This window comes from Gracilinanus agilis, chromosome 2, assembly GCF_016433145.1.
Source record: "Gracilinanus agilis isolate LMUSP501 chromosome 2, AgileGrace, whole genome shotgun sequence".
Lineage (NCBI taxonomy): Eukaryota > Metazoa > Chordata > Mammalia > Didelphimorphia > Didelphidae > Gracilinanus > Gracilinanus agilis.
This window is the reverse complement of record NC_058131.1, coordinates 688736670-688749249: the sequence shown is the minus strand read 5'-3', so window position 1 is coordinate 688749249 and position 12580 is coordinate 688736670. Positions and strand designations below refer to the sequence as shown.

The window sequence follows — 12580 nt, the reverse complement described above, 5'->3', positions numbered from 1 at the left end:
TTCACCTCTGTCTTCTTTACTTTCCTCATCTGTAAAATGGGATTGAGGATAAGAGCTGCTCTTGCCTCGGGGCTGTTGTGAGGATCAAAGGAGATCATATTTGTAAAATGCTCTGCAAACTCCTAAAGAGTGGCTGATCCTGTTGGGAGCCCTTCAATGAGGGGTCCCTTGGGCTCAAAAAGCCTTGAGTTAATGAGAGAACGCCATTCCAAGTTAGTGAAAAGAGACTACTGTTTTGTTTTTAAAGGGATGCAAGAAGGGGGCCATTTTCCTAGGATTTTGAGAGGACCCTGCTGGATCCCTTTATTTTACAGGAGACCATGTGGTCTCAGATGCGATAAGTTATTTGCTCAGGGTCACACAGCTGAGTTGGGATTTGAACCCAGTTTTCCTGATATACAATCAAGTATTCTTTTCACTATGCCATGCTTATGGCCAGAATCTTACTCCCTACAAGTCAGTAAGGATTTATTATAGCAATAAGCATTTATTAAGTATTTATAATGTGTCCAGTGTGGGGATGCCAAAGGAGGCAAAGGCAGTCTTTGCCTCCAATGAGCTTTCTTTCTAACAGCAGAGATAACATGCAAGCAATTCTATAAGTTTGTAGAATGGATAAATTGTACAAACAAATTACTCTGGGACAAAATTGAACTGGGGGGTGCAGCTGGGTGGCTCAGTGGATTGAGAACCAGGCCCAGAGTTGGGAGGTCCTGGGTTCAAATCTGGACTCAGACACTTCCTAGCTGTGTGACCCTGGGCAAGTCACTTGACCACCATTGCCCCCCCTTACCACTCTTCTGCCTTGGAACCAATACATGGTATTGATGCTAAGACGGAAGGTAAGGATTTATAAACAAATAAATAAATAAATAAATAAATAAATAAATGAGTGAATAGATAGATAAATAGAAAGACAGATAAATAAAATTGAACTGGGGTTCTCCTTCCAGTACTGTCCCTGACTCATTATGTGCCCCCTCTTTCTGGACCTTGAGGTTTCTTTTTTTTGTAAGATGTAGATGGTGAAAGCATCTGCTTGCTTAATGCACAGGGTCAATAGGAGAATCAAAAGAGGCAGGAGGGCTCAGTGGAAAGAGCAGAGGACTTAATGCCAGAAAGCCCAGAGGTGAGTCCCAGTTTGAAGGGCATGTTAGTGACACTCCTTAGACCCCAGGTTTCCTCTTCTATAAATGATCTCAAAATTCACTTCCAGCTCTAGATTCTTCTGATGCGAATAGAGACCAGAAGAGAGGAGGTCAAACTCATAATAATTGCTCCCATTTATATAGTGCTGGCATGTCATTTCATTGGCACCCCACAAGAGTCCTGGAAGGTAGGAGCTATGATTAACCTTAATTTACAGAGGAACCTGAGCTGAGAGAGATTAAATAACTTACCTAAAATCACATAGCTAGCAACTAAGATGGGATTTGAACTCAGGTCCTCCTGTCTCCAGGTCCAGTGCTCCATCGACCATGCACCTAGCTGCTTCTCAACTTATATGCCTTAGTCTAGCAGTTATTACATTTTTCATCAGTGGAGCATTTTGGGAAGCAAGAAATAGCAGATATCTCCTGACCAAATGACTCCACTTTATCTTAGCATAGATTTAGAGCTAGAAGAAACCTTAGAGATCATGTAGTCCAAATTCCTCATTTTACCCATGAGAAAACTGAGGCTCAAGTGACTCACCCAAGTTCACACATCTAGTCAGCAGAAGAGGTGGGCTATAAACCTAAATCTTTTGGCTTGAGATCCATGGTTCTTTCCAGTGCACTAGATTAAGATGGGGGCAAGCAGGAGTGCCATTTTTCATTAGATGAGAATGTCAATAAAGAATATAATAAGAAAATTGTTAACTCGGGCAGGAACCAAAGTAAAATTTCTATTCAGCTTTTTGAGCCTGGACACGTTGTTAAGCATCTCAAGGATTTCGTTTTCTTATCTGTAAAATGAGGATAATAATACAAAGGCCACCTATCTCACAGAGCTACCTGGGAAAACACTTGGTAAACCTTAAAAGACGACAGAGGAGGGAATTGTGGCCACAGTTCACCTCAGACTGCAACAAAATTGTTAAAATAGATAAGAAAAGATCAAAAGAGGCCTTGGAGGGGAACAGAACAGTTTTGTTAAAGTTTAATAGAGGGGATGAGGTGGGAGGGGGCAAAGGAACCTGCACAGCCAGTCAGCTAGAAGGAATTTCAAAGAACGCTCATAACCCCTTCAGTGTGAAAGAATGCTGCCTGAAACTACAAGCAGGTGAGAAATTTGAACCCCACCCCCCTCTAATAAATCCCCTAGATTAGTAGTAAAAGCAATAATTTTTTAATTATTTTATTTTATTAAATAAATTAAATATATCATTATGTATTTCATTTTAAATTATTTTGGAAAAAAAAGGTTTGTTTGTTTTTTTATTACACTATGCCAAGATCTCAGAACTGTTCAGATCACCATGTTATATGAATGTGATGCAGAGGAATGTCATTTTACGAGTCAGAAGAGATGGGTTCAAATCTCAACTCTGCTATTTACTATTTTAGGGATCTTGTTGGTAAATTCCCTCTTCCTCTATTTGTAAAATGAGGAAGTCAGATTAGATGACTTCTGGGGCTCCTTCCAATTCTAAATCCACCATCAATCTTTCATAGATACCAGGGCACCCTGATAAGTGCTGGGCATACAGCAGGGGCTCAATAAGTTCTTAAGGATTAATTTTTGTTTGCTTTGGAAAAATAAGTCTCAAGGAAGTATATCAGAACATAAAATGTCTTCCCTTCATAAGAAAAAAAAAAGTCATTGCAACTCAGTTGGATAGAAGCAACACCAGGGCTTGGACCCCAACTCTCTGCAGCTCCATGCACGCCAGTGGGAGCAGATTACTTTATTGAAATTCTATCATCCAGTTGTCAGATTGAAGGGGGAGGAAAGAAAGAAGCTTGTTGAAGCCAATGAAATGGGAGAGGGAGGGGCTGGGATCCAATTTCCAGTTCTGGATAACTGAGGCAGCTAAATAACCCAAGGGAGTTCAGAGGGAGTCCTGCGGACCTGAATTCAAATGTGACCCCAGACAATCCCTCACTATGTGGCTCTGGGGCGAGCCACTTAAACGTGCCTGCCTCAGTCTCCTCATCTGTAAAATAGAGATAAAAACACCACCTTCCTCCCAGGCTCGTTGTGAAGTTTGAATGAGATCATAATTATATCGTTTAACCCTGTTGGCACACAGCAAGCGCTGTACAGGTGGTAGCTAGTATTACTGTTAACTATTTTAATCCCTTTGCCCTGGGAATGAGGTACCGGTGGGGAAAATGGGCTGGTTTAAGAAAAGTGCAAGCCTTGGCCCAGGAGATGCACGCTGGAATCTCCTCCTGGTATTCTTGGCTGTGTGGAATTGGGCAAGGCACGAGCTTCAGTTTTCTCATCTGTACAATGGGAATAATTGCAGCTCGCTCGCTCGCTCTCTCTGGCGGAAAGGGCTTCGCCCAGGACGCGGGCTCATCTAGCTCTCTCCGCCCCTTTCCCTCCAGCCTTATTTTACCCAAGTCACGCAGGCAGTGCCAGGTTTCGAACTCGCGCCCCGGGGCTCCAAGCTGAATGCCTTCCCCAGCCTCTCGCGCGTCCCCCGGTGACCAGGGTCTTTTCTGTCTGCTTTCCAGGGCCTTCGGTGGCTTTCTATGCCGGCTCCCCCCACGGGAGCCACGGCCCGAGGCAGCCGGTGAAGTTCAACGTCACCTACCTCAACGTCGGGGGCGGCTACTCGGTGGAGCACGGCTTCTTCCGAGCCCCGGAGCGCGGCGTCTACCTGCTGGCGGTGAGCGTCGAGTTCGGCCCGGGGCCGGCCGAGGGCCAGCTCGTGCTCGGGGGTCGGCTCCGAACGTCGGTGGTGTCCGGGGGCTCCGAGGCGCCCGCGGCGGCGGGAGGAAGCTCGGCGGCCACCTTCGTGCTGGCCGAGATGCAGAAGGGAGAGAGGGTGTGGTTCGAGCTCACGCGGGGCTCCTTGGCCAGGAGGGATCCCAACGGGACGGCGCTGGGCGGTTTCTTGGTATTCAAGACTTGAACTCGGAGCCCCGGCCCGATTCCCCTTCCCCAAGAGGCCGTGGCTGGCCGGACCGTGATTTCTGTAGCTCTCCAGGCTCCCGGGAAGCCCTCGGCTCTGGCGCAGCGGGCGCTTTGAGGTCGGCTCTTTCTGGAGGGCAAAAGAAAACTCCTTGGGAGCGTGGAGTCCTTCCCTCTGGCCGGAGGACCCCCAAGCCCGCTCCCCGGGGGCTGGGCAGGGTAGACCGGAAGCCCTGGGCTGGGGGGAGAGGGAAGAGAGGGGGTTTGCTCCGCCCTCTTCCCCCCCTTCCCCCGTCCTTTTCGGACGGGGCTCCCCACCTTTCCTAGAACTCTTCAAACCTATTCCTCCCCTCGGTTTCTTTTCCATTCTTTTTCTACCTCGCTTGAGGGGGGAGACCCCAGAAGTCTGGCCAAGGCAACCGGCATTTAGGAAACCCTGGCCCCAGTTTTCCTGGATGTCTCCAGCATTCATTAGAACCCGCCTCCGGAGAGTCCCGGGAAGGGCCCAAATGTCGTCTGTGCCCCTCCGGAGGCCGGTTCTAATGAATGCTGGAGACATCCAGGAAAACTGGGAGACTGGACCGACTGCAGAAAACGGCAGCTCGTCGGAACCGATGTTTTCCCCCCAGAATACTCTTCCGGCAGCGCTAGCAACTTCGCATCTCTGGGAAATGGAGGGGAAAGCGGATCTGCCTAAATAAACTCCGTCCCCTTGTCGAGTAAGAAGGGCCTTAGAGAACACCCAGGCCACCCTTCCTGCTTTCCAGACTAGGGAAGGGAGAAGAAACGGGTGCCCCTGGGTCCTTCCCTCAGCACCTGCAGATTTCCCTTTTATTGCTAAACAAATCCTTCCCCTTCCGTTTAAGAATCTTTAAAGTGAGACCGAGGGATTCTGGGGTGAATTTTTAAAAATTTTAAACTGGAAATTGATTTCCTTAATTTCTCACGTCTGCTAAAAGTCTAAATGGGGAAAAGGGATCAAGAACAATTTGACAAATGTATCAGGGGATTGAAATCACGTTCTACCCCTTAGCTGATTAGACATTCCTGCCAGGCCCTGGTTAGTAAGAAGAATTCATCACGTAGGAAGCTACCAGATCACTGCCTCCTTCTTCTTCTGGGGGCTTCACCCCAGGGAAGTTCTTCTCTAGCCAGGTCTTGCCCTACTTCTTCCCCATCTTCCATTCCACTCCGTAAATCTCCCCAGCCCTGGTCCTAGTGATGTAGCTAGCAGGGTCTCTGCTGATTCCCCTCAAGGATGCAAGGCTTAAATTTTTAAATTTTAATTTTTAATTTAATTTAATTTTTAAATTTCTAAAGAACCCTCGTTGCAGCTCTCCTGTAACTGGTCTCCAGGGGGCTTCTGAGAGCATCTTATTTGACAGAAGAATAAACAGAAGGCCAGAACAGGGGAAGAGCTTTTCCAAGGTCATACAGTTTATTGCAAAATCCTGAACTTGAAGTCATGTCTCGACTCCCAAGTCAGTATTGTTTTGGTCCCACCACCCCATAGTGCACCTCTGCTCCATCTTCTCCACCTACCTTCGTTTCCAACTTCAAATGACTTTGGTATTTATTAAAAAACACCTCTGTCTCAGGTCTGAGCATTTGGGATAAGGCTCTAGCCTTCCATTACTTTTATTTGTGTTAACGAAAATGACTGGCAAAAGAAGGTTGAAACTAAAAAGGTTGCAGTGGAAATGTTTGGGCTGTGCGAAGTTGACCATTTTGGTTATACTGGTCTCCTCCATTAAGGAATCCAAGCAAACAAAAAACGTATCCACTAGATGTAAATGTGACTTTTAAAAACCTACAAGAATTAATAAGGATAGAACTGAAACCAAAATCTCATTCCCTCTCAAAAGGCTGGCTTTAAAGGAGATCAAACACCCACAGCAAAGCTTCTAGAGACCATCAAAGGGAATGAACTATCGAAATGAGGAATTTTTACAAAATCCACAAATACGAGCTTTTTACTCAGAAGGGGACTTTAAAAAAGTAGTTATTCAATAAGTAATCTTTGAATGATTAAATACATTTTTTCCCCTCTACCGAAAGTCACACTCCTTCAGTGAGATGTCTAGAGGCCTTGTCAGAATGGACTTACAGCCATGAATGTTAACATGGTCCCTTGGCTCCTATATGGTTTAAGAATTTCATTCCCTTAGAAGAAAATATCCTTCGACTCACCAAGAACCACACGCGGGAGTCATTTCTTTGCAAGGTAATAAACCTAGACAACCGTATGTGTGGTTGGTGGGTACACTGGACTGAACCCAAATAAAATATTTCCCAAGAGAAACTATCAAGTGCAATCTCAAGCAAAATTGGGCACCTGACTTCTTCCTGATTTATCCCTGCAAAAATCTGTGTTTCTTTCATTGCTGTAGCTATTCCCTACATTGAAACAGATCCCAACCCCTCCACGGCTCAATAGATTAGCTTCATGAGTTGCCACGGCTAGAAAAAAGAAGTCTCTCAAATGGTGGTCATCAATCTGGTGATGAGTCATTCTGGTGATGATTTGGCTGTCAAGGATACAGGAGAGTTCCATTGAACTGTTAAAAATCTTCCTTCTGAATAGACTCATTATAAAGAAAAGAAATGGATCCTAACCATTAATCTTGTCATGAAATGGAATGTGCCTCTTCCTAACCTGTTTTTCAGAGTATTGAGGAATGGCATCACAAAACAGCGAGGAGGAACAAGGAGGGATAGACATATATGGCATGAAAAGGCCACAAAACAATCGGGGCTTGGGATGCCAAGGTGGTAATTGTTTCGAAGGCACATCTAGACGAATGGCAAATTGCTAGCATTAAAGAATAATAGTGTCTAGAATGGCAAACATAGAAATCTCAGGGGTCCGACCCAACCTTGACAACAGCGACATCGATAGCTGCCTCTTGGATGTCCCACAGGCACTGCAAACTTGAGCCTGCGCAAGACAGAACTCGGCCTCTTTCCTGCCAAAGCCACCCCCACATTTCTGAGATATTGAGGGGTTCACACACTTGAAGCCATCCTCAGTCTCTCCCTCTCCTTCAGGTCACACACTCAATTCGTTGTCAAGTCTTATTGCTCCGTCCCTTCTCTCCACTCCTATTTCTCGGCACGGGGACTACTAGTTGTGAAAGGCTCCTCCTTGGTCATCCAGCCCCAAGTCTCGCCCCTCTCGCGCGTGTCCTCCACACAGGCGCCAAAGCAATGTTCGTAAAGTACAATTCTGGGCCCCATTTTACCATTAGTGACAAATTCAGACTCTTTAGTTTGGCTTTTGAAGCTTGACATGTCTGGCTGTTTGTCACACACCACGTCCCCTCTCCTGTCTCTCCTGCACAAGCTCTCTCCCACCTGCTACCCCCTGAATAGCCTTATTTTCTTTGTCTATAATTTGTATATACTCATGTACGGTTGCTCTTCAGATAGAATGTAAGTGACTTGAGGGCAGGATCTGTTTGCATATGGCAGCAAACGGCACACTGTGGGTCACGAATAAATGTTCCTTTGGTTGGTACTGTAAGCTCTCTGAGGGAATTCTTTTCTCTGTCTCCCCAATGCCTATCATGAAGCCCTTTAAACATATGTCTTGAGAGGAACCACTCTAGAGTCTTCTTGAACCTCCAAGGCAGCCCGGGCTACTTTTGAATGGCTCTGGTTGTTGGAAGTGTTTTCTTCTTATAAAACATAAATCTGTCTCTCTAGACCCCTCCCTCCTTGCAATGCTGCTGCTCCTGCCTTCTGAGAGGCCTCATCCTATTCCTTAGAATTCATTGCTCTTGAAATACCCAGAGAAAGCCAGTGTTTTCTCTGAAAATACTCTTCCCTAGGTGAAATATCTTCTCTAAAAACTCTATAGAAGTCGGTCTTGAGGACTAATAAATCACCTTGGAACACTTCAGTTATCGAAGATGTCCACTCTGAGGCCAGAGGTCCGTTTGTGGGCCATAAGCCTACCCCATTCCTGAGTACTCCAGAACCAGTTTAAAATATAATTAGGAAATATTGAACAAATGAAAATACAGACTTAGATGATGTAAAACGGTGGCCTTTTGAGTCCATGTTCTTTAGCGATCTCATTTCGGCAGCTGAGCGGAAGAGGGTTCTCTGGAGCAGGCCCAGAAGGGAGGTGAAGCCGCCGTCCCACGGCCTCTCCAGGGCAAGAAGATTCAGAATTGTCATCATTAGGGAGAGCCACATCAAGTGGGTGGCCTGAATCAGTCTCTACACCAGTCTCGTAAACTTTTGATCTATGAGTAATTGTTTCCATGGAATGGATTTACTATAATTTGTGGGTCCTCACTGGCCCAAGCAGACTGGAATGACTCCACACCTCATCAGACTGTTGGTCGGGATTTGCCACAGCCACCAAGTTCCTGGCTCCCGTGGCCTTTTGGCACCAACTCTCGGCATGCACATACACTTATCTCAGGGCAACGTCTTTTGTTGGGGTCACCCCAGAAAATGTGCTATTTGGGGAGCAGGGTTTGTGGTCTGCTGTCACAACCCGGGAGAACGCAGGGTCCCTTCCAGCCAGGACGGAGGCCCGTTAGTGGAGAAATCCATGAGAAGGTACTGTGCCAGTGTTCCTTCTCCTTTTCCTCCCAGCACGCCTTCTCTTACATCTTTTCTTCCACTCTCATCTCATCTCATTGCAGCCTCGTCACACATACCTTTTGTTGAGCTGAGAATGGGCATAAGGTGAAGCTCAAAGAGGGCCTCCATACTTGAAATAGAACTAATTTTCACCGTCTTTGGTGGCAAAAAGAGAGGGAGGAGAGAGAGCAAAGCTGCTCGGTACCAAAGATCTATGAAGTTTGTCCCTCGTGGCCGTACTTGTCGGCACGACCATTGCCGAAGGATTATGTTACAAGTTTACCTGAGTGGGGACGTTTGCGTTTAGCAATGCAGAGCACAGACCTTTCACCCTTGGGAATTCCTAAGGCCAAGATAAAAGTGATCTAGCCGTCCCCTTTCTGGAGACGAGCCTCTCCAGTCTCGGGCAGGCTTGGGCTGGTCCTCACACTGGTATGAGGAACGATGACAACGAGCATGTTCCCTCTCCCGTGGTAAGACATCGTCTCTGAAACAGCCACTGTACAGAAGCAACTTGGCCAGGCCAAAACTGAAAGCCTTTTGAGGTAGCAGGGCCTGCCGGAGCCTAGAGAATCAGGGTCTCTAGAATCGAATGATTCCTTGCCATTAAAAGGGATCACTGCAGGCCTTCAGGGAGGCATATTGCAGGTAACTGTGCTTTTGCTTTTCTACATAATGGGGAAGTGAAACAACCTTCTGCCCTGTGCTCTGGATAAGATTACTGAAGGTGGAAACAAGCTTCTAGGTACTGTGGAGGCACCAGCACATTTGGAACTTGTTTTAAAGAAATCTAATTGGGGGCAACTCTAGAAAGCCAGGCCTAGAGACAGGAAGTCCTGGGTTCAAACCTGGCCTCAGACACTTCCAAGGTGTGTGGCCCTGGGCAAGTCACTTAACCCCCATTGCCAACCCTTACTGCTTCTCTGCCTTGGAACCAATACGCAGTATTGATTCTAAGACAAGACTGAGGGAGGGAGGAACAGAGGGAGAAAGGAAAGAAGGAAACTAAGATTGGGGTCCAACACAAGAAAAATACGGCAACACAAAACACATTACTAATATGTACTAAAATAAGGTTATTTACTTAAAAATGATACATTGGACATAATCTGTGTACAGAACAAAGCAATTCATGGTAAACTTAATAAGGCACCTTTTAAACCAGATGCTGTACAAAATACATTTAGTGTATTACCATTTAAAAGAGTAATCTACACTTCTGGTATCTAAGCAAGAATTTAATCAAACCATTTCTCTTATTTTGTCTCGTATTTACATTTTCTCTAAGCAAGGTATAATGTTATTTTCCTTTTATACAATATACTACAATTTAGTTTTAAAATGGGCATTTCAAGGGTGAAGTCATTGGGATGGGCTTTTAAAAGGTAGTGTCTAGCAGTGGTGTCAAACTCAAATAGAAACGGATCCCTACAGGCCAAATGTTGACTTAGAAAACCACAAATTAGCAGTGTTGTATTATATTATTATTTATTTTGTTAAACATTTCCCACCCACATTTTTACCTGCCATGAGTTTGACACCTCTGTTGTAGATGGGGCGTAAAGTCACCATGAGACGATTGTCGACTCAAGCAATCTGAACCATGCTTTCAACATAGGCCTCCCAGGGCAAAGCATCCCATGTTGGTTCTGCACCATAATTCCACTGTAAATACAACATGCCACTTCTCTAAGGAATTCCCTCTGATTTCTCATAGCAGTAACGAGGCAAGAGAGTGAACTGACAGATTGTTCTATCAATATCTGGCTAACACAAATAACTATAGCTCTTCCTTTGGAAAGGAATTCCAAATGGACATTTTAAAATCAAATGGCATTTTGCCTATCTAAAATGCTATACTTGTTTAGAAAAAACTTACTTCAAATATATTTGAGGGGGGGAAACAGTGATTTTAAAATAAAGAATCAATCCTAGGGGAAAAAAATACCAATTCTTTAAAGGCAAAGATCTCCTTAGCTGAACTTTGTAACTGTTCTAGTACCTAGAACAGAGCTCTGAGATACTCTTAAGATTAGATGTTGGATAAAAGTTTGATGAATGAATATTCTAAGAATCAGAATTATATTCTTAGAATATGAAAATATTCTAAGGCTTTCTATTTGATTCTAGGGAAACTATGGAGGTTCATTTCCAAAGGTAAAGTTAGCAAATTAAAAAAAAAAAAGTAATATAGCTATAGCAAGTAAGACATCTGGCACAATTTGGTTAAATGGTATTTTCAGGCATTTAAAAGTTTTTTAAAATTTACATAAATATTGATGTTAGAAGACCACAGTGTGTGGAGAATAAAAACACATAGGAAGGTATTCAGGAAAAGTTATCAGAAAAATTAGATTTAGTTCTCCAACCTCTGATATTTGTTTGACAAAAAAAGTAAAATTATACAAGTCTATAATAAGCAGACTGGAAATAATTTTCAAGTTCAACTATGCCTTCAATTCTACTAATAATTTAGTTACTTTAACAATTAGGAGGAAAAATAATGTGCGTTCTTTCATTAGAGTTATGGGGCATCAGACACACTCCCCCTAGGATCAGTCTCACATAAGTCTTAATGTAGTTCTAAGCCTCTGAAGGGACATGCCTCAGACTGGTCCTTGGTAAACAGATACACACACAGGCCCCCAAACAGGTCAATCCTCAAAGCCTTTGCAGGCAGCAGGGACTATGCTGGTGTCAAACATCAGGGTAGCCTTCAGGCCATGGGAAGATTTTTTTTTTTAGCTTAAAATAACTGCAATGAGACTTTGAAGACACTTTAAAATCGTTCACTAATGAAACAAATACATAATTTTGAATGGGGGAGAAAGGACTTGAAGGGTTTCCAAATAAGGCGATATTTATGTTTCAAGACTAAGGTGATCCTAATAAATGTTCTTATGGAATTCTTCTGAATGCTATGATTTTTAAATCAATTTTCTTCTACTAGCTTACTGAGCACAACTATGACATTATGTAATATGCATAACTTTTTGCTTCTGAAAATATTTTGTGATTTTAAAAAATTGCTGGGAAGAAAGATTGCATTTTTTCATGTTTTTCCCCTATTTTTATTGTTAATAAGTTACTTCTTTGAGAGTTTGTAATTTTGTTATGCCCAAAAAGAATTAAGGTCAAATTAGAAGAATAAGTCAGAGCTATTAAAGGAGCCTGAGTCACATGGCACTTCAGATTATAGTTACTTGTATCCTGTAGAAACAGATGAAGAAACTATTGTTCTGAAAGAACAAGTTCATGGGGTCAAAGAAATCAAATTTTTTTTAAAGAATGCTTCCACTTTCAAACATGACAAAGAAGAGCTTTATTTTAGGTTGTAAAAATATTAGATCTTTCCAAACAGTTTCCAGTTAATTGTGCACAACTGTTCTGCTTGGAAATACTCAATAGCTTCAATGTTCAATGTCAGTCAACTTTTGGCAATGGACGGAAAAATGCTCTAAAATTATAAAAAAAAAATACAGCCCTTACACTGCATCCAAAAGTAAATTTAATTCTGACTTAGTAGGCCCATGAATTGTTCTGCCAGAATATAATATTAATACTTAAAAGACATCACAAAACTGTAATGACTTCATAAAACAGAAATGTCCCTTGAGATAACTAGGATTCTATAAAATATGTAGCACTTTGTTAAATAAAATCTGTACACTGTGATAGTAAAGAAAAACACTGATATTTCTTTCTTCTTTTTTTTTTAATTGCCTGACCCTTTTTCATTTGTTTTATGAATTATGGAAAATTTATTTTTTTAAATCCCTCCAATTTCAAATAATTATTTAGGTAGATTTGAAACTTCCTTAATAGTTGTTGGCAAATTCATGTAGATTCTGCAATGTAAATTTTCAACGAGAAGTTTCTCTTATAAGGAAGAATTTAAATGAGATTATCATATTGAAAG

The 12580-nt window shown here is 43.2% G+C and overlaps 1 protein-coding gene across 1 annotated transcript in view; it reads left to right on the top strand.

Annotated features, from left to right (window-relative positions):
- Positions 1-4066, top strand: part of MMRN2 (multimerin 2) — a 44385-nt gene extending 40319 nt beyond the window's left edge. The window contains exon 7 of the mRNA XM_044662887.1: positions 3666-4066. Within this exon, the coding sequence (XP_044518822.1) occupies positions 3666-4066 (401 nt within the window). The remainder of the gene's footprint in view (positions 1-3665) is intronic.
- Positions 4067-12580: the final 8514 nt, after the last annotated feature.